The sequence below is a fragment of the Pichia kudriavzevii genome, chromosome 1 (genome assembly GCF_003054445.1).
Source record: "Pichia kudriavzevii chromosome 1, complete sequence".
In the NCBI taxonomy this organism is placed as follows: Eukaryota; Fungi; Ascomycota; class Pichiomycetes; order Pichiales; family Pichiaceae; genus Pichia; species Pichia kudriavzevii.
Window position 1 is genome coordinate 798,187 of NC_042506.1, and position 25,338 is coordinate 823,524.

A 25,338-nucleotide genomic window follows, 5' to 3' on the forward strand; every position below is an offset into this window, starting at 1 on the left:
TTCTATAGATTTGTAATAATGCTTAAAGTCTTATTACTTTCAGCAACGGGGAGGGGGGGGCCTAAGTTTCACCAATATCAACGTAGGCTATAAGAAGTTTGATACCAACTTTAACAGAATCAACAAACTTGATATTAGGGGCAAATCTCTTCATTTTCTGGTGCAGACAGCTTAGGCCTGCGCATCCTAATAAAATGATTCCAACATTATTATTTTGTAGTTGTGTGATTTTATTTTGGATGACAGGGAAGTGTTTCTCATGGTGTAACTCTAATACCGGGATATTACAAGCAAGTGAGTGATTGAATCGTGCATCTGGAAACACATCCACGTTACCACAGTATTTGATTATAGCATCGTCTAACAATTTTTCCCATGCGATGGAAGATGTTAGAATGGCCGTTTTACACCCACTTGTGGCATATTGCATGGAATACAGCATCGATGCTTGGAATATGCCCATAACTACCCTTTGAGAAGACAATAGTTTAGGGAGTTGATAAACTAGTGGGTGATCACTATAACATGCAATCAGATATCCATCATATTCTAGATATTTTGGATTTTCTTGAAAGTCTTGTAAGCATGCTTGTGTAGACTGTTCTGCATCTTCGTTGTTGTTTATAGAAGGAGGTGCTGCTTTTCTTGTATGTGTAGGTCCAGTGTAATAATCGATTTCCACACACTGCGAGATATGCAGTGTGTTGATTTCAAATTCAATAGATTTAGTCATCTCCTTAGTGGAGTTTGGGTTAATTACTAAAATCTTAATACTCGTCGCAGTCATACTGTTCTATGTTCCTAAAACGTACCGGTTAATATACATAAGTGCTGTCTAGCATTTTACAAAATAGTCGACATAGTATGCAAGAAAAAAAAATGCTGGTTGTTGTTAAAAAACGACAGGCACTACAGCCTGGCTAGAATCCTTAGATTCTAAAATCCTTATGCGGTAATTAAGATATCCGAGGGTGACAATGCAAAATCATGTTGAATCAGGTGGAGGTGTTTTAAGTGGTGACTCTTGAGGCCTTAGACGTTTAGGTATCTGGTTTTCAGGGAGTTGACCTTTCACTTTGTCGTACAATGGCTGCAGCAGAGTGACGTGAGGTGCTGTAGCAGGGTGCATACGTACCAGGTCCATCATCAACTGAACACAGTCAACAGAAGGTTTAAGCGACCGCACCTTAATCATAGCTTGAAAGAGTAAGACGGCTGTGACGATAATATCTCTCAATTCATCACTTTGGGGTATTTTAACATTCTTTGCCCGCTCGTGTAAAACATATAAAATAATTTGAAGGGCCTTTGGTTTGAATGGCTTGATGTCATCAGGGTTCAAAGCTTCCTCCTCAGAGAAGCGTTGATTTTGGGTTCTACGTACGGGTAAGCCATCTTTCATGTGTTTATTGTTCTTATCGTTTGCCATATTGATGATATCAGTGTAATTTTTCAAGATCAAAGGGTCTGGATCAGCAGTTTTCCTAATGACACTACGATAGATTCTTGCCATTTGAATATCAGGGTTGAGTTTTTTACTGAATGATTCTTTGAACTCTTGGGTGTGGAGGCCATGCATGTATTCAATAAGTAGAATACACGTCTCAAGTGTAAGTTGCTGATCTTTGTAATAACTGAAAAGAGAATTTGCAAAAGGTTTGAGATGCTTGTCGAATTTAGCATTTTTGTTTGCAATAAGGCCAAACTTATGGAACATTCCATTTTCAAGTACCGTATAGGGACCTAATTTATCGGTATACATTTGTAACTTCTGGACTCTGCTCTTGAATCTCAACTCACGAGCTAACTTTTCGCTTTTGGGCAACTGTTTGGCTAGCAGTATCATGAGAGCTGCGGTTTTGGAATATGCTTTGATATTACCACAGGAATAGAAAAAGTTCAAAATGGATTCTCCGAGCTGCCAATCAATGTGGCATGCTTGATATTTGATTACCTCGGTATCTCCCGTGTAAATTATATATTTTTCAATGAATTTTGCTAATAAATCGTCTTGGCGACGTTCAATACATAAACGAATGAATTTCTCATAGATGTTCTGGGATACTTTATAAAAATGATTAGGCGAATTCTTATCAATTGCATCCATAAATAACTTCAGCTGATCATTTTTCAAAAGCTGCAAACATAAATACTCAAAGGTCTCGTTGGGGATATATTGAGGATGTCTAAATACACCCTGTACTGCATTGTAATAAAGTCTATCGTGAATTAAGGAATAAATGGACAACCAACCATTGCATTTTTGCAATTCTTTCATATAATAATCTTGATCCGGACCATTGATCAGTTCCACCATATTATGATGGATTTCAGACTCAACCAACGCATTGTCTTTCCATAATTCCTCGTTCTCATCAAGCTGTCTCATCAAATCATCAAACGATTTACGTCTTAATTCTAAAGGTGCGGATTTGTGCATTCCGAAGACGGCCTGTTGTAAAGTTGCAGGATTCGCCAGTGCCGAAAAAAGCCTGCAAATCCTAGTTCTGTCAAATAAGAGTTTTTCCAGTGTCTTACTCCTAAGCATGTTAGTGTACATTTCAAAGTATTTTCACAATTATCAATCTGTGTTCGGCTTCGAACCTTGGATTTGCTTTGATACTACCGAATGAAGAAAATGCTTTTTCTTTATTGTGCTGAGAATATGTCTGGAAATTTAATTTTTTTTGGTTCCCCTATTTTCGACGTGAAATTAAACACTCGTAAATGAGAGAGTTTACGTGGGAGGGTGGAGCTGCTTTTATAGTATTCTAGCCTGTAGTCCCTAGTAAACACAACCTAGCCATGTTTGCACTCAGATCAACTATCGTGCGTTGCGGTTTACGTTCTTCCGCCAATCGTTCTGTTCCTCTAGTCGGACTCCGTGCAGAAAGCCCACTTTTATCTGCAGTTAGATTTAATTCTTCAGAATCAGGTGAGTCTAAAACTTCACAAATCTTACATAACATCGAGAATATCATTGATTCTGAAGAACGTAAGATTGATGACAAACTAGGTTTTGATGAAGACCTACTTGCCAAACAGGAACTGTTGTCACAAACCGACCTAACAAGCGATCAGTTAGGATATTTGAAATCCGTTGGTTTGGTTGATGGCTGGTGGCCAAGTGATCTGATCCAACAGTCTCTTGAATATGTACATGTCTTCAGTGGACTGCCATGGTGGGCAACTATAGCTGTCACCACAATAGGTTTCAGGCTTTTACTATTTCCCCTATTTATGAAATCGTCTGACACTATGGCTAGATCGCAAGCCATTATGCCTGAAACTAAAAAAATAAGAAAGGAAATGACCCACGCAATGTCTGTTGGTGATAGAGCTTTACAACAAAGGAAACAGCTTGAATTAAGAGTTTTAAATCAGAAAAATGGTGTCAAGTATTCAAGGATGTTTTTATCTCCAGTTACCCAAATGGTTTACTCTGTTGGTTCTTTCTTTGGTATTAGAGAAATGGCCAACTTACCTGTTGATGGTTTAACAACTCAAGGTACTTTATGGTTCGAAAATTTGGCAAATCCAGATCCTTATATTGGTTTACATTTGATATCCGCATCATTGTATTCCATTGCCTTCAAATTTGGTGGGGATACAGGTAATGCACAGTTTGGTGGTACAATGAAAAAGGTGTTTATGGTTTTGCCGTTTGCTTCGATTGCTTTCACGTTCAATATGAGTGCGGCAGTTATGGTGTACTTTAGTGCTAATGGTCTATGTTCTATTATCCAATCACAATTATTAAGAAACGCATCATTCAGAAAGATGACCGGCATGTACCCATTACCAAGCAAAGAGCAGCAAGCCAAGATTCAGCAGAAGGGTGTTCTCGACAACTTCAACGAAACTTGGAAAGAAATGCAAGAAAACAATAAAATTCGGGCAGCAAAAGAGGAGGAAGCAATGAAAGGCGTTGAAATGGCACGCAAACAAGCAACTTCTAATAGAGTCATTATTAAGTCCAAGAAGACAAAGAAGAACTGAGCAAGTCTTTTGAACAACCAAAAAAAATGTATATAGTTAATTGCAAAATGCAGTAATATAGTATTTGTGAATAGTTTAAAAACTAACTAGACTATACTCTACGAATTGTATATAATTGATTTTGTTGTCTTTCTTTCTTTTGAAATCAAAAAAAAAAAGAAGGTGCAATGTTCGACGGTTTTTGTTAAAATGAATAAATAAATGGAATATATATGAGCGTCAGTACATAAATATATTGAAGTGGAAAAAATCTCTAGGGGATTATTCAAGGATTTTGAAGGAAAGATTTAAGCTCTGCATCTGAGAAGTTTGCAACGTGTTTCTTGACTTCGACACCCTTTTCGAGTCTAACAACAACAGTTGGCTGAATGCCTTGACATTCCCTAATCAAAACAGGTAAATGAGGATGTTGTTGCTTGATAGATGGGTAAGCATTCAAGACGAATGACTTTAAAGAGGATGCAGTTTGAGGAAGAAGGAATCTGAGTTCTCTAATAGCTGGAGATAATGCAACCATTGTTGATAAGGGGTGTGTACAAGTGTGGGTATTTATTCAAAGAGTGCTTCTGAAGAGATGTTGACCTATCCAATTAGCTTATTGCATGCAAATGATCAAATTCATGGAGCGAAAGCGTGAGAAACGAATATTGCATTTGGAGCCTTTTTTCGGCCAAATTGGGAAAGTGGATCACCTGGACATTATTACACTAACCAGGTGAGTTCAGTTTGAATACCTCCTTGTCATGTTACGGCAACCCTAAAGTAGATTCGACTGTGGTTGATGGTGGTTGATGGGTGGAAGATAAGTGGACAGTTAGGACAGCCTCAATTCCCGGATATGAGGAGGGAGGGTTTAACTGTGGCTGTCTTTGTACATGGTATCAAGTGTGGCTACTTATGACAGGCCAGTATAAATATCTATGTAGAGCAGCAACTCAGTAAAGGCGATAAAGTACTCTATCAGCTCTGTCGAATGGAGCAAGCTTGCAGAGGTTATAATTGAGCCATTGGCAAGTCTACCAGAGTAAGTATCAAACAATTGAACCCACTTAAACATGTCCTTAGGTACTCTTTACATTCTCCCTGGTTCCTCGAGGAACTCATGGCTCCCAGGCCTTGTTAAATACCTCGGTCTTGACGTCAAGGTTGTGTCTATTAGAGACATTGATAATTACAAGTCCATCTTCCCCCTAGGAAAGGCGCCTGCTTTTGAGGCCACAAATGGATTCAAAGTTACTGAAGTTGCTGCAGTGGTCGAGTACCTAATTCTTCAATCTGCAAAACCCGAGCTCTTGGGCTCTACAAAGGAGGAGAAAGTTTCCAACACAAGGTGGTTCTCCTTTACCAACACTGATGTCGGCAACACCATGGTTGCGTGGAACAGACGTCCTCAGGATTCACCGGAGGAGGTTGCAACAAGGAAGGAAAACGTCCACAACTTGTTTAAATACCTCAACAATCATTTCGCCTCGTCTAAATACGTTGTGGGAGATAACATCACTGTGGCAGATTTGTACTTGTACACCGATGTCACTAAAATTAATGCCAATGGAATCCCATTGGACGGTTACCCACACTTGGAGAAATACATCTCTACCGTCTCGGTCCATCCGGCATTATCAGGCTGAGCCGTCTTTTGTTTATTAGATCCATCAAAAAAGGCTGAAAACAAAATGGCTGAAATCTATATAGAGTTTGTAAGGTTATAAGTAGATTTATCTGTATGCACTTTACGTATTTAGAACAAGTTCCAACAATCTCTCTCCTAAACGACTCCAAACAATAAAACTACCCGAACCCCTTTCCGTTTACGGAAACCCTTCTATACTGATATCTTGCAAATATTGTTCTCTTACATTATCCCAGCGCCACACTACCGTCTTTAAAGTTCCCTTCTTTTTCCTGTTATGTGCGGTGCGCGGGGGAGCACCCCCCGGGGAACTGTGACTGTTTTCTTCAAAGAACCTGCAAAATCACGCGCTTTCCTCCACAAGACTCCTGAAAAATAGCAGCGAAACATTTCCTAATCCGGCTTATCAAGATCACGGAGTTGCACGTGGTGTGTGACTCCTCCAATTCAAACTCTGAGAGAATAGGCCTATTATGATTACCAGGAAAGAGATGTATCTCCTGTTTGTTTTCTATTTGGATTAGGGTTTGAATCTGGTTGTAGCTTTTGAGTTTTTGCTTCCCTTATTTTGCTTCTTCCCTGTAAACATATATCGCACTGGGACAATCAAACCTTCCCCCCCTTCTGAATAGTTCCTGGCACTGGATATTTATTGAATTAATATATCCCCTTTGGCTTGTTATTAAATCTACATTTTTTTTTTTCAAACTCAACTTCTACCAACCTAATCTAATATCAGGTTGACTTCCCTTTGCTACATTCTTGGAATCTTACTTTATTCAATTACAGTTTATTTCAAGACTCGTGTTTACTGAAATCGGCAACTAGGATTTTTTTTTGTTTCAATAACCGTAAGTACAACCCAAACTAACCTTTTATGGCCCGTTTACTTCCCATTCAAGATAAGAAGAACCAAATACTAATTATTCCCATTCTCCATACTCTTTCTTTCTTTAGATTTGATATTTCATAACTTGACTTTTGTTCTAACAGCAGGAAAAAAAATAAAAGAAACCTTGTTTGGATTGTAATTCTTAAACTCTATTGATTGAATTACAAGATACAATACAACCCTTTTTTCTCTTCAAGTTCAGCTATATTGTTTATTTAAATCTCAAAATTCTGTTGACTTGTTCAACTTCATACACAAGCTTTTGAAATAGGTGTTAAAATTAGAACCCGAGTTTACTTTGTGAAAACTTAGACGGATATCTCTCCATATTATTTCTAAGCTATTGTCTTTTATCTCAATCACATCTGCATTATACTGTTTCCCTTAGTACTCCATTTCTCCAACAAAAAACATGTCCCAAGACCATCTAACGTCGTCTGAAGAGTTCTCCGATTTTCCAACAGAAAAATCAAATGAATCTGTTCCAACCTCACCTGAGGCAACATCCTCAATACAAAAAGAACTTGTTAATAAACCACTCATTAAGACTCTGGTGTCAACTTCACCATCAGTATCTTCGATTTCGTCTCCTGCTCCGACTTCTCTCAATGAAGAACCGATAGAGAAGAAGGAGAAAAAGGAAAAGAAAGAAAAAAAGGAGAAGAAAGAAAAAAAGTCTTCAAAAGTCATTAATTTTGCCAGTGGTGTATCAACATCTGTCCCCTTAACCGGTGAAAGACCTAGACCTACACCGCACGCTTCCATGGAAGACGATGTCTTGTTGGCTATATTCATCATTCTTTACGAGAATGATAATGATTGTCAAGGTATGACAGTCAAACAGATCTGTGATATCTTGGTTGAAAAACATCCAGATATGTCTAAGTTATCTTCTAAAACATCAAATTTAGTGAGTGCTAAGTTGAATGCCTATGTTAAAAAAGTCGAAAAGGGTGATGCGTCAATACATTACGCTTTATCAAGAGACTGGGCAGATTCGTCTCCAAAAAGAATGGTGTACGTCTATCGTGGTATTCTATCCCCTGAATACCCTGCTTATGTTATGAAGATCATCGAAGAGCACCGAGAAAGAGAAGCAATGAATGATAGTGCATCTTTAAATGCAAACCCGGATAATACTCCAATCGAGAGGGTCGAGTTTGAAGCTGATATGAATGATTCAACTTTGGTCTACACTTCTAAGTTGAAGGCTGATCTTCTGGGCAAGGTAGATGGTAGAACTAGCTCTAGTTCCTCATTATCTCAAAGTTTATCATCTTTGCATTCTGTTTCTCCGGCGGGACTGCAACTAAATAAAGTTTCTCCATTTGGTAATGGTACTATTGATTTTGGTATCTCCCAATTATCAGTTCCGTATGATGTGGCTCCGGTTACTGCTTCTCTGAACATATCGATGCCTGTCAAACCAGATGAAGAAACTAACAGAATACTATCAACCACATCCGATTTTTCACTAAGGAAAGGTAACGAATTCCTGCCAACTATTCCAGATTCCGATGATGAATACAGTTTGTTGAAAGGTGATTTTGATGATGATAATGATGCTGATGATGATGAAAGTAGCATTTATGAAAACCATGGTTATTACAAGCGTGGATCTGACCTTATCACCGAAAGAATACCGTCTAGTCTTGGTAAAAGATCAAAATCTATCAGCTTTGTTAATAAGAGACCAAAATCAGCTTCTTCGTCAATCCCCCAGAACATTTCAGAAGCGGCTATCAAAAATAGGCAACCTACAATGTCTCCGGACAGTCCACCAAAACGTATAATTACCGCTGCTGCTGTAACTCCTAGAGTTCCAAGAAAAACACTTGCTAATACCCCCAATGCAGCTGCAGCTGTTGCTGCTTTAAGAGCAGTTGCTCTAAGCCCTTATAATGGTTCAGTGACTGATTCTGTCAATTCAATCACAAGCTCGATCATGAGTGATACAACGGTAGAACCATCGATCAGTGCGAAATGGTTAGAAACAGTTAGATCAGGATTTCTTAATCAAGATATTGAGAGCCCTGAAAACGTTTCGTTGGCTGAACTGGACATCTTATTTGCTTAAACTAATACCAACACAAAAAAATATTTGATAAAAGTTATATTCAGGAAAGCACATAAGAGGCTGATATGTTGCAATGATGGCAGCTCTACCTCCGATATAATGTATTAATATTCAGAAATCTCTTATTTATTCACTTTGTTTTGTGTTGTGTTTGGTTAGCAAAGTGTCCATTTTTTATTATCTCTTTGGAACGCTTTCATATTACCGGCATGTTTCCAAACCTGGGTTTCTTGAGTTCAAGTGGGGTTTCTATATAAATATCTCTGACAATATCAAATTGGCATTTGAAGAAATTGTTGTTCTCTTGATACTAGTATGATCTGATTCTTCTTTATGTTAATTTATGATTTGCTTGTTTTAATGCTTTACTCTTTTTTTTTCTGTAAACTAATACAATAGTTTGCAAAATATGTATAACGTTTGCTATGTTAATGACTAACGTAAAGTACTATTTTTTTTTGTTATAATGGCATTGAGGCCAATCGCCAATACGTTTAGAAAACTAACATTAATACGCGTGAGTTTTTTTTTTTTTTTCAGTTCTACAAGTTTTAGCTTGAGAACAAGATCCTATTTTAATAGTGGGCTAAACAGCATTGATGGGTAATCATAACACTAACAGTAGGTTTTTTGACCACACTTTGAAAACGACTTTACCGAAGAAAGAGAAAACGGCTGATGTTTTAGAAATAGAGCATGATAGGTTTATGAAATTTAAAGATGAGTTAACTGCACTATTCCCAGAAATGACAGAAACAACTGCGTATTCACTCTATAATAAATTCGCAAACCGGGATGATTCTTTGGAGAGTGCTAGTAATGCATATCTGGATAATTCTAACAACTATAGCAATTGTGGGTTCGAGACTTTGAACAAACGAGATTTCAAATCTGGTAAGGGCGATGATATGAAAATTGCAAAATCAACAACCCCTATCCCACAGAAAAAGAGGTCAAGAGTGAATGGGATAGATATATTCGTACAGAATCATGAAAATTCCAGTAAGAAGCAAAAACATGTTGAAGAATACGTCAATAAGAAAGAGCCACTGGAATGGAAAAAGTATATTGGAACCCTTAATGTCCAATGCTGGTGTACACGATCTATATTCAATTTGGGGTCTATATACAGAGAAAATAGGTTAATTTTCACTAAATCACCAAGTAATGATGTGATTTATGTTAGTCAACAAGCAGAAGGGAGTCCTTATAAGAGAGAACTTGGCAGAGTTGTTGAAGATATTTCAGAAATTATCGGACCGTTGCTTATGGAAAATGCTATGGAGTTCGAAAGTAAATTGTTCTATGTGGATACTACAAGACTGAGTACTGGAGACTCATTTATCATAAGAACAAGATGTTTTCTAAGAGGTTCAATATTTGAAAATGAGACGTCACTGGGTGAGCACGATGATTTCGTAATAGAACAATTAAAGGTCATGAAGGATTCAAACGGTAAGATAAATGCAGGTACCAGACTTAAAAGTGCAATTCTTAAGCTATTTAAACTCATTGAACTGAAAACAGATAAAGAGTTGGAAAGAGAACACCTCACTCTTATAAAAGCTGGAAGTACACATGATATTTTGAGTGATCAGAATATGGAAAAGGAACCCATATATGCCGGAGATATCAGTACTGAAAATTCTGATGGGACCGAACTCAGTCTAAATCAAGTCAAAGATTTATATAAAAGCACAGAATTGAGTGTTCTTCAAGAAATCCTTCCTGAGAGTATTCCAGACAATTTCAACATTGAATTGAGGACGTATCAGAAGCAAGGACTAAGTTGGATGTTACAACGTGAAAAAGAGTATGATAATGTTGGTCTCAACAATGTGAACCTTGAAAACAAGGAAAAAGAGTTTATTATTGCTAAATTGATGGCACTTGAAAAATCGTTGAACCCACTATGGAAAGAATATACGTGGCCACCAGCGCCTGAAAACATACCTCAGTCTTATGAGCCTGACAATATTGGAGACAAATTTTATCTTAACATGTACAAAGGTACGTGCTCTACTGTAAAACCTGTTATTAATTCTGACTGCAAAGGTGGAATCCTTGCTGATGAGATGGGTCTTGGCAAAACCATTACTACTTTGGCGCTAATTTTCTCTTGCCCAAAGGATAGGCTGTATGAATCATTACCGAACGATCATATGGCAAAAGTGAATGATTATGCTTATCAAACCACGTTGATTGTTGTTCCAATGGCTTTGTTGACTCAGTGGGAAAAGGAGTTTACTAAAGTCAATGGAGATGCAAAAAAAAACTTCTGTTACATTTATTATGGCTCTGGTACTCTTGGAAATCTAAAGTCAATTTTGTGTGGAAAGAATCCTCCTCGTATTATTTTGACGACATATGGTATGATCCAATCTGAATGGGCCAAATCTAACAGGGTAGATTCAAGAAGTGGGCTTTTCTCAGTCAAGTTCTTCAGAGTCATATTAGATGAAGGGCACAATATAAGGAATAAATCCACCAAAACTGCTAAAGCAGTTAATTCAATCAGATCCGAAAGAAATTGGATTTTAACTGGTACTCCTATAATTAACCGTTTAGATGATTTGTTCTCATTGATTCAATTCTTGCGCTTAAGGCCATGGTGTTACCATTCATTGTGGAGGCACTGTATATCTGTTCCCTTTGAAACAGGTAAAGACATCGATGTGGCAACAGATTTGTTGAAATCAATCCTTGATCCTATTCTATTGAGAAGAACCAAAAATCAGAGGGACAAAGATGGTAACTTTTTAGTGACGCTCCCATCTAAAGAAGTTATAATAGAAAAAATAAAAATGACGAAGAAGGAGCAACTTATTTACGATTGGCTTAAAGAGAAGGCAGTTTCTTCCTTCAAAGAAAGTTATAGGGCGGGTTTGATTTTCAAAAACTATACAACCATTTTGACCCAACTACTTAGACTCAGGCAGGTTTGTTGCCATGTTGATTTGATTAAGAACACCTCAGACACTTCAAAAGAAGCGATTGTTGATGATGATGTTGATGTTAGAAAAAATACACAGTCCAAGCTGATTAATCAGACAAACGAAGAGGTATTGTCTCTTATTCGTACTATTGAAATGAATGAAAAGCAGCAGAGATTACCACTTGACACAATTAATAAACTTAAATCAGAAATATACGAATTGTATCCTAGATTAGAAGAGAACGAGTGCTCAATCTGTACTGAAGCACTAGATATTGATACATGTGTTGTGACTGAATGTAAGCACTGCTTTTGTCTAGGATGTTTGATGGAACATTTTGAATTTCAACTTACACATAAATCTGGCACTTTAGAAGAAGCAGACGAAAATGACATTTTGGCAAACCAAGAACAACTTATGAAAGCTCAAGAGGTTTTTTGTCCTATGTGTAGAACCCAAATCAATCAAAATCGACTTTTAAAAACACTAAGGACAAGTGAAACAAACACTGATAGCCTGCGTAACCTAAACAACGATGGTTTTTTGACGACCCAGGGCCCGGTTGAAAAGAGGGATTATTTTATTAGGCCTTATACCCCCAATGGACAATCATCAAAAATAAATGCTCTTTTAACTCATCTAGAAATGATTAAATGTCAATCACCTGGGGACCATGTTATAGTTTTCTCGCAGTTTACAAGTTTCTTAGATTTGATAGAAGAAGAACTTCACAAATATAAAAATGAGTATAAGGTCCATAAATTTGATGGTAGATTAAACCTTGAACAACGACACCGCGTACTAAATGATTTCGAGGAGCCAGTGAAATCTGGTGAGACCAAAGTGTCCATACTGCTGTTAAGCTTGAAAGCTGGCGGGGTCGGGCTTAACTTAACAGTTGCCTCCAAAGCCTTTTTGATGGACCCACATTGGAATAATGCCATCGAATTCCAAGCAATCGATAGAATACATCGTGTCGGTCAATGTAAGGATGTTAAGGTCGTCAGATTCATCACAGAAGGAAGCATAGAGGAGAGGATGTTACAAATACAAGAAAAAAAAAACCAACTAGGTGAAGCTTTGACGATTACTGACGAAGAAAGAAGGAAGAGAAAACTGGAAGAATTACAAAGCCTTTTTAATGAGTAACACATAGTAACCTCTGGTATATACAACAAAAGGTCTTATTTAGTAAAATACAAAACAGTTTTTGTTTAGAAGATCCACATTTTCAATCATGTTATCTACGACCCACCTTTTCATCTTTTTTTTGTCAATCATGACTTTGTAGTTTTTTTCATCTTCAACGAAAATGTAATGATCACTATACTTGAAGCTGTCTTGATAGTAATCCATATTTTTAGTTTTTGTACCACTCTGATAAAGCACTTTCATGCACGACAATGTCATTAGGATGTCCTCAATCCTAAACCCCGTTATTTCACTGATCATTTGTAAAGTGACAAACTTTTTGTTGGATAGACTCCCGTACACAAACACTTTAGCTATGCTGCTGCACCAATACTTTAGGTAGGTTAGTTTTCCCAATGGTGAGAGTGGATGTTCTGGCCCACTAATTTGTTGTTCATATCGTGACAACTGGTAAGAGAAATCAATCAACTTTGTGCCTAAATGTCGGTGCTGGTAACATGGAAGAACACATATACAAGATAAATTATTCAAGTCCCAAGATAATAATTCCCGGGAGTAAAATCCCATGGGTACTTCGATCCGATCAAGCATTTGATAGGCAACATAGAAATCAAAATAATCCAAATAGTAGAACACTGATTTGTTATCCAGAAAAAATTTAGCCATCAAGCACATATTCTGACAGAATAGCTTATTATAGAAGCCCTTGATTTTCCGTATGACTACCTCTCCATCGCTGTACATAACTTTTCCGGGTAGTTTACGTCTAAAACCACAGCAATTTATGTGTTGTTCCCACTCTACTCGGATGTCTGTGAATTTGAAACAATATGGGCATACATACAAAAGATCTAGCCATATATCCTTTTTTTTGGGATTTATTACATATTCCTTAGGTGGCAGCTTCTTAGAAGCTAAGCTCTTTGCTTTGGGCGGTGAGACGTTAGCAGAAGCTATGCTTTCATCTTTGAACGATAGACTGGTACGGAAACTATTAATATTTCGATCATAAAATGGCACTTTGAACAAGGCAGAATTCCCATACCATGTGTCAAATTCATACTTCCCCAGCCTCATTCTCCGAACATTCCTGTAATTTAAAAACCCATATTCATCTCCATTGTCTTCACTCTTAACTTCTGCTTGATCTGGGGGATGATCATTTGGCCCACTTATTTTATTTCGCCCTGATCGCCTTAGAGAGTTTTGAGGTGCCTGTAAATCAATTGAGCTATTTTTGCTCATCGAGCTTAATCAATCTTGTCTTTGCCAGAAGGATTAGTATAGATCGAAGTTGCTGATCCACCGGCTCGTAAAGGATCTTTAAATATGTCTAATATTCTAAGGCTGTGCAGCAATACAAATAGACGAGTATTTTCTTTTTTTTTTTTTCTTCATGTTAAAAATATTATAAAGTTTGAACTTTTTTCACACAAAAAAAATGAAAATTTACACAGCAAAATAAGAATCAATTACTTTACACTAAGCTCCAAACCAACCAAAGATGGCAAAAAAGGTTCATTATGGGAAAGCTGGTGGGCAGTTTGTAGATGAGGTTGAACCAAATGGTACCCCAGAAGGAGTCATTGAAGATGTTATAGATAACTCCATGGCAAGCATTGAAAATGAAAAGAGCAAGAGGAAAAGAAAGCTTAAGGAGAAGTTGATTGAGGAACACAAGGAAAAAATAACCAGAAAGAAGAAAAAAAGACTTGATAAATATATCGAACATCAAATGAAGAGAGAAGAAAAGGAAATTCTTTTGAAAAAACTTGAAGAAACCAAGATCGATACCAGCATCTTAAAATCAGCCAAACTTATAGGTTCTGGTGATCGGAAAACCAAAAAAGAGAAAATAATAGAGGCTATGGAGCTGGAAAGACTTGGTAAGTCTACAGATGAGACAAAGGAGTTGTTATATGAGCAGAGAGAAGTGAAAAATTGGTCAGATCTGTTACAAGAAGATCAAAATATTGAAGGTGAACCGGCCAATGAGGAATTCAAAAGCACGTCAACGACAAGTTCAGGTTTTATAGATTTTAGACCTGCACAGCCATTCTCAGGAATGGGCACTGGATTTGGTTTTAGCAATATTGAAAAAGTAGTGAAAAAGAAAAAGAAGAAAAACTACTCCTGGAGAAATAAAATCGAAGAAGAAACTAGCAAGAGAAAAACTGAAGAGGACGAAATGGACTTTGAAAGTGACAGCTCAGATGAAGAACTAGAAGCCCAAAGTGGAGCTGAAAGTGAAGATATAGATGTCAATGAAGAGCCTTCAAAGGATGGCAAGATCGAAAATGTTACGGATGAAAAAAGTGACACTGATAGTGACAGCGATGGGGTAGAAGAAGAAAATAATAGTAGTGTTGACGGAGATGATAATGATGACGATGATGGTGAAGATGAGGAGAGTGAAGATGATGGTGAAGATGAGGAGAGTAAAGATGATGGTGAAGATGAGGAGAGTGAAGATGATGTTGAAGTGGAGGTTAACATCAAAAAAGAACATACAAAAAAAGCTCTTGATTTCAAGGAGTGGGCAGAAGAACAGGTCCGTAAACTTGAGGGAAGAGAGGCTTTTTCTGCTCCGCAAGGTCCACAGATGAATTACAAGGCTATTGTTCGTGAGGAAGATCTCGATGATGGTTTGAAGGAAGATTTCGTCCCAATTAATGAAAACCTTAAGAGAAAGATTGTCACTGTCAATGTTGTCAGAGATGCAAGTATCCAGGAAGCTAGATCAAAACTACCTGTTTATGCAGAAGAAAGTAGAATTATGGAAGCAATCCATCACAATGACTGTGTTATTATATGTGGTGAAACCGGTTCTGGTAAAACCACCCAAGTTCCTCAGTTTTTGTTTGAATCTGGTTATGGTGTTTCTGATTCTGATACTCCCGGTATGGTTGGTATCACCCAACCTAGAAGGGTTGCTGCTGTTTCTATGGCTAAAAGAGTGTCTACTGAGTTAGGAAACTATTCTGATAGGGTTGGTTATCAAATCAGGTTCGACGCTAAGGTGAAAGAAGATACTTCTCTGAAATTCATGACCGATGGTGTTTTATTGAGAGAAATGATGACAGATTTCCTATTGATGAAATATTCAGCTTTGGTCATTGATGAGGCTCACGAAAGAAATATAAATACCGATATCCTTATTGGTATGTTAAGTAGGGTCTTAAAATTAAGAAGGGAGTATCACGAAAAGCAACCTTCAAAATACTATCCATTAAAATTAATTATAATGTCGGCAACATTACGAGTAAGTGATTTCAGTGAAAACAAGGTTTTATTTGATACCTCCCCTCCCATCCTCCAAGTCGATGCAAGACAGTATCCTGTTTCAGTTCACTTCAACAGACGCACGAGTTACAATTATACTGAAGAGGCGTTCAGAAAAACTTGTAAAATCCACAGAAAACTGCCTAAGGGCGCAATATTGGTCTTTATGACAGGTAAGGCAGAAATCGTATCTTTAGTGAAAAAACTAGAGAAGGAATTTCCCTTTAAGAATAACAAGTCAAAAGAATTGCCTCTATCAGAGAAAGATGAGTTAATCGATGTTAAGGTTGACGTTAATAATGCAGATATTGAAGCGGAAGAAATTGATTTTGATGTCAACGAAATGGATATAAAGGAAGATTACAATGAGGCTGATGATGAAGATGATTCTGAAGAAGAAGAAGGGTTCGAGGAGGAACTTGAAGAGGACCAAACTGCAGATGATCCATTGTACGTTTTACCGCTATATTCCTTACTTCCAACAAGTGAACAAATGAAAATCTTTGAAGATCCACCAAAGGGGTCAAGATTATGTGTTGTGGCAACAAATGTGGCGGAAACATCTTTGACTATTCCTAATGTGAGGTATGTGGTGGATTGTGGTAGGGCAAAGGAAAGAAAGTACGATGAAGAAAGTGGTGTGCAATCCTTTGAAATTGGCTGGATATCGAAAGCTAGTGCAGACCAAAGAGCGGGTAGAGCGGGTAGAACTGGACCAGGACATTGTTACAGGTTATATTCTTCAGCTATTTATGAAAGTGAATTCCCACAGTTTTCCAAACCTGAGATATTAAGGATGCCCGTAGAAGGTGTTGTTCTCAATATGAAAAGTATGGGCATTCAAACAGTTTCGAATTTCCCATTCCCTACTGCACCTAATAGACAAACGCTGAAAACTGCAGAAAAGCTGTTACAATATCTCGGTGCCTTGGATAAGGAAAAATCACAGATCACCGCAATGGGAAAAAGGATGAGTTTATTCCCATTAAGTCCTAGGTTCTCCAAAATACTCCTAATCGCCAACCAGGAAGGGTGCTTGCCATATGTTATAGCTTTGGTTTCTGGAATGTCAGTTGGTGATCCATTCCTTACTGAATACGACATTGGTATCCAAATCAACGAGACAGAAGAAAAGAATTATATTAATGAGAGTAGTGCTGAAACGAGAGATGATTATCAAGAATCAGAACAACAAATGAGCCAAAAGGATATAGAGAAAAGAAGGAAATTGAGACATAAGTTCAACAAATCCAATGAGATGTTTTCCAAACTAGATAGGTTCAGTGATAGTCTGAAGCTTCTATCTGCAATTTGTGCTAGTGATCATATTCCAAGGAAGAAAAGGTCACAATTTTATCAAGATCATTTCCTCAGAGAAAAGCAGATGACAGAAATTGAGAAACTCAGGAAACAATTGACTTATATTGTCAAACTGCACACATCGAAGGAAAGTATTGCAGTTTCCAATAAAGTCTCTGACGAAGAATTGAGGTTGCCAAAGCCAAACAAGAAGCAAGTCCAAGCCATCAAACAAATGCTCGCTGCTGGTTTTATTGACCAAATTGCGTTTAGATTGGACCTTATTGACAAGGACGTCAAGCTGGGTAACAATACCAAGATCATGAATGTCCCCTACCTTTCCCCTGCTTTTATCCAGAATTCTAGACAAGACGAATCCCATATATTTATTCATCCTAATAGTATCATTTTGAAGAGTGGTAAAGCTCCTGAGTACCTCGTATATTCTCATCTACAAAGGAGTTCTGGTAAGTCTGACAAGGTCAGGTTACATCCACTCAACGATATTACACCAACTGCGCTTGCCAACGTCGGCAAGGGAACGGGGTTGATTACATACTCAAAGCCACTTGGTCTTCCTATTACCACGCTTGATGACAAGGGTGTCGAGACACGTGAGTGCCACGTTGTTCCTCGGTACGGTGCCGTTCTCTTGTCCACTGGAGGTGTTGATCTAGCACCACAGAAGGTCACCCAGAAAAAGATAGCTGGCGCGTGGGAAGTTGTTTGAACGATGGTAGTTGCACTTTTTTTTCGCGAAATCTATTAAAAAAATTCGTTCTTGTCTTGGACATTCTTGGAGTCTGTGTAAGTATTATAGAGAAAAAAATGCATCTTGCATGTTTTTGTGTAAATTCAACGTTCTTTGTGAATTTCTCAGGTTGTCTAAGTTCTACATTGACTATATAACTGAAGATTGCCATATCTTGTCTTAACGCTTACCACCCATTCTACAGTACTGTGTTTATAGTCATGGACGGAACTTTGTTTGCAACATCATTGGAAAACTTGGCCTTTATATACTCTCAGTTGGACTCCGTAGGAGTGCTAACTGCTGAATTTCCAAATGGTGACATGTTTTTCGAAAACGACATCCAAAAACTAAACTACGCTTTTCTTCGGTTTCTGGACTCAAACCCAGAACTTGATGGATCTTCAAAGACCACCGTTCAGTCCAAGTTGGACTCAGGTGTCTATACTTCGATTTACGAGCTATTTCATGATTTGAAAATCGCCTCAATCGTCAAAATTTTGGAACATGAAAACAACCCTTCATTGTATGCCAAGGTTGACAAATTCTATAGAATAGCTACCGAAACGCTCCTCAGGGAGGCAATCAGACTGGGTGTTTCTCTCAAACAGACAAAGAAAGGACTTGGTGGTGATAAAGCTGGCGATTCAACTACAAATAGTTCCAACGTAGATACTGACGCTGCTGATGTCATGGAAAACCAGGAGGAGAAAATCCAAGAAAAGCTATCTCAGTTGCAGCCTTTGGACTCAACGGATGGTTTGGTTGCCTCATTGGAGAAAGATTTCAATATTATAACGTCAGTATTTTACAACAGCACGGGAAAGGCATTATCTGTATTCTCCTCGGGGAACATACCATTCTTCACCTCTCTTAATAGATATCAGTCTGAACTAGATGATCGTGAGCCGATAATTGACCCCTCATTGGGAATAAATATCACTAACGTGATTCCCAATATTTCACTCTCAAATGTTGATAATATGTCAAAGTTCTCTGACACCAACATAAAAATACCAAACATTAGACAAATTTTGGAGAACTATATGCACCCAAATTGGTTGAGGCTAATTTCTTCACAGTGGCTTAAACACGGCTCCGATATTACCTCCCTTAACTTTAGCTTTGCTCCTAGTTACGACGAAACTCAATCTATTATTTCCAATGATTGGAAAGGTTTGACATGGTGTCAACAAGTTGGGTTTAAAAATCTTGTTGACATAAAGGAGAAATACAACGAATTACTTAAAATGCAGAGTGAAAGTTTGGAGGCCAATGAAGAAAGCGTTAAGAATCCCGGAGAAAGTTCTATTCCGTCATCCAGTAGTGATAAAAATGAAGCTACTGATGAATGTAAGACAACAGGCGAAATAAAAGAACTTGAAGATGGCAAGGTCGAAGAGAAAGACGGTGCAGTGCTAGAAAACTTTGAACTAAAAACGAACGATGCCAGTGCTGGCGAAATAAATGGAGCAGTTGAACTGCAGAATCATCCAGGAGAGATTTCCTTAAAAGAGAAAATAGACCTTGAAAACGTCTTCCAGTACGATGAGATGGAACTAATAGGCGATGATGAAACCCAGATTGTTCAATCTGGAAAAGTACAGTCTACTATTAGCGATCTCCTCTGCGAACTAAGCGAGCTTCGTCAGCAAAGGCTTGAAAAACAAAAGAAACATGCCCGCTACAACAAAACCCTTTTGGCAGCAGGAGGTAAAATAAATAAACCTGCTGTCGAAGAAGTCAAGTTATACAATAAAATAAGAAGGCTAATCACAGGATTGATTGAACATAAGAATATTACGCCTGTCGACTTGAATATTGATATAGACAAAAGAATTCCTGTTCTTCAACACACTTATCAAGGAACCTTGCCTGCATCTTTCGCTGTTTCAAACCAAAAAACATCCAGACCTAAGAGAAGGAGGTGATTGTAGGTTTTTCCATTATGCCTGTTTGTATTAACTAATATCTAGTTTTTTACTGTAATATAAATTTGTATGTTGTTTTTCATTCAACTCAAACTATTGGAGCATTAGAATCGACTCATATTCTAACCAGTTGGACTCCTCCGGTATATCTTCATCTGTAAAATAACTTACAAAATAACCGTTTCTGTCATGCTCTACCATGATGTTGCCAATATATGAGCCACTGCCGTCATACGTCTCGAATCCCAGCTTGAAAGTATCATCCAGTAGCACTATCGTTGAAATATCGTCTATATATGTACTTAATTTCAAGTTTCTTGTATATTTCTGAAATCCAGAAGCTATGTCTGAGAGCAAATGTTCAAATTGGACATCTTGATCGATTCCATTTACATTCCACAAGTTGTAATCCTTGGTTAATAAAACAACAAATCTTCTAGATTCACCTCTCCTACCTAAAAAAACTCCTTCTGTTAGAGGGTCGAGAACCAGTCCATGAATATCTATCTTCTCTCCTAAAGTTTCAAAAGTATCTGTATTTGGATAACAATCAATGTGGTGGTTCATTAAAGTTTTCGGTGGCATCCACATATCATAATCGCAAAAGTAGCTACTTTGTAAATCAATGATATACTCACACGTCCTCCATTCATTGACGGATACTATTAAAGGGGATTTTAAATTGACATTACAGAAGTAGTTGATGGTGGTTGTACGTGGTAAACCCGTTAGGTCACATGTCTCTCCATTGGATATTCTTTGTGAAACATACTTTGTTTTGTCTTCTGTTTCGATCACCTCAAAGTTAGACTTAATCGCATAAGGATCTTCTGCCTCAGGTTCCTTATGGTATGGTTTGGAATCAAAGGAAATTGATGGGTCATTATTCGACCATGCTGCAAGTTTATAGTTATAGTCAGGCAATCCTGAAGCGCCCACGTGGTACTGATGAATATCATGATCAAACCTCACTGCATAATACCAGTATCCCGCAGGCTTTAAAGCAACCTTTCCTCTCATTTCCAAGTTAAAGTTCCGTATAACTTCTATTGCTTGATCTTTTTCAGCTTCGAGCTGTGCTGCATCTTTAGCTTCCACCTTCTCTGTTTCAAGTGTGTCATTCACTAGTGGAATCAAACAATGATATTCTAATTGGTCTACATATAAGGAATAGCATTTGAAGCTCAATGTATCACATGCATTTTGTATAAATGTTTCATTCGCCTTGTTTAAGTGCCGATAAATCTGGTATTTTTTATCGTAACTTCTTGTGCTTTTTCCTAACCCGCAAGAGGATAATAACAATAATGATAATAAAAGAACCGACCTGTATTCAACAAACATCAAGGATTAAAGGGCGTATAATCTTTTGGTTATTAGATTCCCTCATAGAGTCAGTGTGTACGAACTCCTACACTCGTGATCTTTTTCAAGACAAATTCAATAACGCGATTTACATCTTGTCTATCTAATAAGCAGTTGCTACATTTACATCATGTGTAAGGATACATATCATAAAATTATCGAAGTCTAACTACGAACAAGACCTGATCCACATGGTATGTTCTGGATAGTGGTAATAATTCCTTATTATCCAAAGTTCCGATTAATTAAAAGCACCATTCTCTCTTGTACACTGGTGGCGAAATTGTGGCTAGCGCGGAGATTAGTAATCGTCTGGGGTTTAGTAATATGAATTAGAAGTGTATCTTCAAAGGTTATAAAACGAACAATGTCTGCCCCTGTGATTAAAGTAACAATTTCTTCAGTGTTGCCGTTTAGTCCAATCTCGAGTTTTACTTGGAGAATATCAAGAGCGCTATCATTTAATTTAGCTAAAGCCCCAATCCGCAAAATGACAACTAATGTTCCCGAAAAGCAAGCCGTCATTTATTACCAACAAAATGGTGGTCCAGATGTCTTGAAGTATACTTTCGACTACCCAGTCCCAACTATAACCGCCAATGAAATATTAGTTAAAAATAAGTACGCTGGTGTGAATTACATTGAAACTTACTTTCGTAAGGGTATTTATCCCACCACTTTCCCATTTATCCCAGGCCGTGAAGCTGCTGGTGAAGTTGTTGCCATAGGTAAGGATGTAGCCAATTATAATATTGGTGACAAGGTTGCTTATATAGGCACTAAAAACTTTGCACAATTTACCACATTGGATTCTAAAAAGACCACTATTATTAATTTAGGGAAAGACGCTTCTGATGAACAGTTGAAATTGTATGCGGCTTCTCTAATTCAAGGTTTAACTGCCCTGACTTTTATTGATGAAGCCTATAAAGTTAAGGAGGATGATTTTATTCTTGTTACGGCCGCAGCTGGTGGTGTTGGATTGATCTTAGATCAATTAATTGGTAAAATCAGAGGCGGACATGTTATTGCGGTTGCGTCTTCCGATGAAAAGCTTGCCAAAGCAAAGGAGAATGGTGCTGAATTTTTGTTGAATTCCTCAAAATTATCATATGATGAGATTGCAGATGAGATTTTAAAAATCACTCATGGTAAAGGCGTTCAAGCAACTTTTGATTCCGTTGGTAAGGACACATTTGAAATGGATCTTAAGGTTGTTGCAAGAAAAGGTACTATAGTTTCCTTTGGTAACGCTTCTGGTACAGTTGAGCCTTTATTAATTAATAGGTTGTCTCCTAAAAATGTGAAAGTTTTAAGGCCTCAGTTGTATGGTTATATTTCTGAAGCGGATGAATTTAAGTACTACTCAAAATCGCTGTTTGACTTGATCGACTCGGGGAAGTTAAAAATTGACATTTACAAAGTTTACCCTTTGAAAGAGTACAAGGAAGCAACTATTGAAATGGAAGCAAGAAAAACGACGGGTAAAATCGTCTTGGAGATTCCACAATAAAATTTATGTATCCCTTTAGGCTTTATTCTTTAAGTACTGCATGTTTTGTTGATTTCTAATGTGATAGCTTCATATTTAAGATATATAAAAAAAATTCTTAAGGAAAAAAGAAACTCCGATGCCGGGAATCGAACCCGGATCGACCCGGTGAGAGCGAGACGTGATAGCCATTACACTACATCGGAATTTGTTGAAAGTAACACACACCAGTGATATAGATAATACTTATCACTACCACGTGATTGTAAAATCTAAAAATACCATATGCAAAAAATTTGATGAAATCTTATTTATATGAAAAATTCAAAAAAAACCTAAACAAAAATATGTACTTTAGCTTATCTAATTTCAAAGGCTTTACTTTTTGATAAAAGGTCTTTTTTTTGTTTAATAGACAAATATATTTTTTTAAGGGTATTTTTTGATAGCTTTTCTTTACTTTAATATATTCTAAATTGAAAGCAAGCTTCCAATCATTTTGGAATTTATTCTTCCAATCATTTTGGAATTTATTCTTACATAAAATGAAATGAATATGTATTAAGTCAATATTTCCAGCTCAAGAAATTCCTTGTTAGCTCAGTCGGTAGAGCGTTCGGCTTTTAAGAATTCTTTAAGAAGTCGACCGAAATGTCCAGGGTTCGAGCCCCTGATAAGGAGTTTTCGAATATTATTTTTGCTGGCCTCAAATACTCTAGTAAGAGGTATTAGCTTAGCTTGCAGCACTTTTGTTAGTGAGTATTATGTTTTCATGAGTGTCTTGCTTCTTAAGTTTTTTTCGAAGTGGTATGTGAATGCAAGCATATATGTTTGTATTAGAGCTAATATATTCGACAATTTCTAAGTTAGGGATACCTATTCCTTTCTTTCAGAACACATGCGTGGTTTTAGTCACCTCTTACATTTTATGGGCTATATTTTCAAACTTCAATATAATCAACAGAGTCAATGTATCCTATTCTTATAATCCCATCCACTTTTATAATAACGAATTGAAGAAGCCAGTGTGCATGGAAGAGTTTATCCATGAAAATATTCCAGAGTTCAGAGACAAGTCATGGTCGTTATTTAATCCTTTTTTATTTAATGGCCATTTACAGACAATGTTTGCAGGAATTAGGAAATTCAAAAATGTCGATAAATTGTATTTTCATAGACAAATTAGATATGCAGGGGATGGTGGGTGTGTAGCATTAGATCATGTAATCGGTAAAGATGAATTTTTCAACTATGATAAATCTAAAATCGTTTACCCGAAAAATCAACCAAAGAAGCTAGACGAATGTACCCGTTATATGACGCAAGATGAGTTGGACATCCAGAGTAAAGGATCGGACGATGATAAGGCAATTGTGATTACACTGACTGGGTTATCAGGATCATCCGCTGAGGCTTATATTAGATGTTTATACAAAAAGTTGGAAAAAATATCAGAATTTGAGCTATTTGTTATTAATTCACGGGGATGCGGTAACTCCAGTTTATCAACACCTAAATTATTCTGTGCATTGTGGACAGAAGATATTAGAGAACTTGTGAAATATTTTAAAAAGGTCTATCCTAATAGGAAAATCTATTTATTTGGAGTTAGTTTAGGCTCAATTGTTTTATCGAATTATTTAGCACAAGAAGGTGAAAACTCAGGTGTCGAGCTGGGCATTGCATTAGCTTCAATTTGGGATTTACGCACATCATCTTATTTCTTGGAGAATGGATTTATTTCCTCATTGTTTTACTCGACAGCAATGACTTTCCCCCTAATGATGTTGCTGAAATCACATTCTAATGAACTATTACAAGATCCAACATTCAAGTCTCAATATACTAATAAACTAGTCCGCAAGATATGGAAATTAAAAGACTTTGATAATGTCTTCACCTCTAAGTTATTTGGGTTTACTTGTGCAGATGATTATTACACTCACGCGTCACCCATCTACAAACTTGATAAAATAAAAACTCCTTATGTTAATATTAGTTCACTTGATGATCCAATAACAGGGGGCTTACAAGTTGGTGCTCTGCCACTTGATCAGGCTAAATACAATCCTTTCATTTCAATGATCAACACATCTTTAGGTGGCCATGTTGGCTTTTTCAAATGGAACAATGAGAGATGGTACGCGGAACCACTATCGAAACTGATTATCCAATTTCATGAAAAACTATCCTGTAAACCAGGTTTCGAGATTCAAGTTGATGACAAATATATTCCTAAACCAGTATTAATTGATGGGAAATTACCGATCAATAAACATTTAGTTAATTGATTTTATATAGAGATAATTAGATTCATATATACATATAATATAATTGGTAGACATGTCCAATCCATATTGTTTCTAGCTCTGGTATTAATCCTACACGACACACTGAAGTGATTAAAAGGATCGAATATAGTACTGAATTGAATTTTATATAAATGCTAATAATTGTCCTTTGAAAAGAAAAGGGCGACACTAATGATAAACAAGGGTGGAAGAAAAAAAGAATAAACAAAAAGAGGGAATT

General features: G+C 37.1%; 13 protein-coding genes and 2 non-coding genes across 15 annotated transcripts; 9 read left to right on the forward strand and 6 right to left on the reverse strand.

The window, feature by feature from the left end:
• Positions 1 to 61: 61 nt before the first annotated feature.
• On the reverse strand, positions 62 to 787 carry C5L36_0A03550 (uncharacterized protein; the record flags this gene model as incomplete). The annotated part of the gene is made up of 1 exon (XM_029463371.1): positions 62 to 787. One exon carries the CDS (start codon positions 785 to 787, stop codon positions 62 to 64), a length of 726 nt encoding a protein of 241 aa, XP_029319231.1.
• A 198-nt stretch (positions 788 to 985) lies between these two features.
• C5L36_0A03560 (uncharacterized protein) lies at positions 986 to 2,560 on the reverse strand (the record flags this gene model as incomplete). Its single annotated transcript, XM_029463372.1, has 1 exon — positions 986 to 2,560. One exon carries the CDS (start codon positions 2,558 to 2,560, stop codon positions 986 to 988), a length of 1,575 nt encoding a protein of 524 aa, XP_029319232.1.
• Positions 2,561 to 2,805: 245 nt separating this feature from the next.
• Positions 2,806 to 3,999, forward strand: C5L36_0A03570 (uncharacterized protein; the record flags this gene model as incomplete). Its single annotated transcript, XM_029463373.1, has 1 exon — positions 2,806 to 3,999. One exon carries the CDS (start codon positions 2,806 to 2,808, stop codon positions 3,997 to 3,999), a length of 1,194 nt encoding a protein of 397 aa, XP_029319233.1.
• Positions 4,000 to 4,264: 265 nt separating this feature from the next.
• Positions 4,265 to 4,516, reverse strand: C5L36_0A03575 (uncharacterized protein; the record flags this gene model as incomplete). Its single annotated transcript, XM_029463374.1, has 1 exon — positions 4,265 to 4,516. One exon carries the CDS (start codon positions 4,514 to 4,516, stop codon positions 4,265 to 4,267), a length of 252 nt encoding a protein of 83 aa, XP_029319234.1.
• Positions 4,517 to 5,054: 538 nt separating this feature from the next.
• On the forward strand, positions 5,055 to 5,627 carry C5L36_0A03580 (uncharacterized protein; the record flags this gene model as incomplete). Its single annotated transcript, XM_029463375.1, has 1 exon — positions 5,055 to 5,627. One exon carries the CDS (start codon positions 5,055 to 5,057, stop codon positions 5,625 to 5,627), a length of 573 nt encoding a protein of 190 aa, XP_029319235.1.
• A 1,306-nt stretch (positions 5,628 to 6,933) lies between these two features.
• Positions 6,934 to 8,598, forward strand: C5L36_0A03590 (uncharacterized protein; the record flags this gene model as incomplete). The annotated part of the gene is made up of 1 exon (XM_029463376.1): positions 6,934 to 8,598. The coding sequence occupies one exon, from the start codon at positions 6,934 to 6,936 to the stop codon at positions 8,596 to 8,598; it is 1,665 nt and encodes a 554-aa protein (XP_029319236.1).
• A 599-nt stretch (positions 8,599 to 9,197) lies between these two features.
• C5L36_0A03600 (uncharacterized protein) lies at positions 9,198 to 12,683 on the forward strand (the record flags this gene model as incomplete). Its single annotated transcript, XM_029463377.1, has 1 exon — positions 9,198 to 12,683. One exon carries the CDS (start codon positions 9,198 to 9,200, stop codon positions 12,681 to 12,683), a length of 3,486 nt encoding a protein of 1,161 aa, XP_029319237.1.
• A 39-nt stretch (positions 12,684 to 12,722) lies between these two features.
• C5L36_0A03610 (uncharacterized protein) lies at positions 12,723 to 13,931 on the reverse strand (the record flags this gene model as incomplete). Its single annotated transcript, XM_029463378.1, has 1 exon — positions 12,723 to 13,931. The coding sequence occupies one exon, from the start codon at positions 13,929 to 13,931 to the stop codon at positions 12,723 to 12,725; it is 1,209 nt and encodes a 402-aa protein (XP_029319238.1).
• Positions 13,932 to 14,190: 259 nt separating this feature from the next.
• Positions 14,191 to 17,997, forward strand: C5L36_0A03620 (uncharacterized protein; the record flags this gene model as incomplete). The annotated part of the gene is made up of 1 exon (XM_029463379.1): positions 14,191 to 17,997. The coding sequence occupies one exon, from the start codon at positions 14,191 to 14,193 to the stop codon at positions 17,995 to 17,997; it is 3,807 nt and encodes a 1,268-aa protein (XP_029319239.1).
• A 242-nt stretch (positions 17,998 to 18,239) lies between these two features.
• On the forward strand, positions 18,240 to 19,949 carry C5L36_0A03630 (uncharacterized protein; the record flags this gene model as incomplete). The annotated part of the gene is made up of 1 exon (XM_029463380.1): positions 18,240 to 19,949. One exon carries the CDS (start codon positions 18,240 to 18,242, stop codon positions 19,947 to 19,949), a length of 1,710 nt encoding a protein of 569 aa, XP_029319240.1.
• A 93-nt stretch (positions 19,950 to 20,042) lies between these two features.
• On the reverse strand, positions 20,043 to 21,293 carry C5L36_0A03640 (uncharacterized protein; the record flags this gene model as incomplete). Its single annotated transcript, XM_029463381.1, has 1 exon — positions 20,043 to 21,293. One exon carries the CDS (start codon positions 21,291 to 21,293, stop codon positions 20,043 to 20,045), a length of 1,251 nt encoding a protein of 416 aa, XP_029319241.1.
• Positions 21,294 to 21,681: 388 nt separating this feature from the next.
• C5L36_0A03650 (uncharacterized protein) lies at positions 21,682 to 22,827 on the forward strand (the record flags this gene model as incomplete). The annotated part of the gene is made up of 1 exon (XM_029463382.1): positions 21,682 to 22,827. One exon carries the CDS (start codon positions 21,682 to 21,684, stop codon positions 22,825 to 22,827), a length of 1,146 nt encoding a protein of 381 aa, XP_029319242.1.
• Positions 22,828 to 22,940: 113 nt separating this feature from the next.
• C5L36_0Atrna1E lies at positions 22,941 to 23,012 on the reverse strand. The gene has a single exon. It is a non-coding gene; the product is annotated as a tRNA-Glu (tRNA).
• A 383-nt stretch (positions 23,013 to 23,395) lies between these two features.
• C5L36_0Atrna2K lies at positions 23,396 to 23,487 on the forward strand. Its single transcript is given in 2 exon segments — positions 23,396 to 23,433; positions 23,451 to 23,487. It is a non-coding gene; the product is annotated as a tRNA-Lys (tRNA).
• A 134-nt stretch (positions 23,488 to 23,621) lies between these two features.
• On the forward strand, positions 23,622 to 25,097 carry C5L36_0A03660 (uncharacterized protein; the record flags this gene model as incomplete). Its single annotated transcript, XM_029463383.1, has 1 exon — positions 23,622 to 25,097. One exon carries the CDS (start codon positions 23,622 to 23,624, stop codon positions 25,095 to 25,097), a length of 1,476 nt encoding a protein of 491 aa, XP_029319243.1.
• Between the last annotated feature and the right edge of the window lie 241 nt (positions 25,098 to 25,338).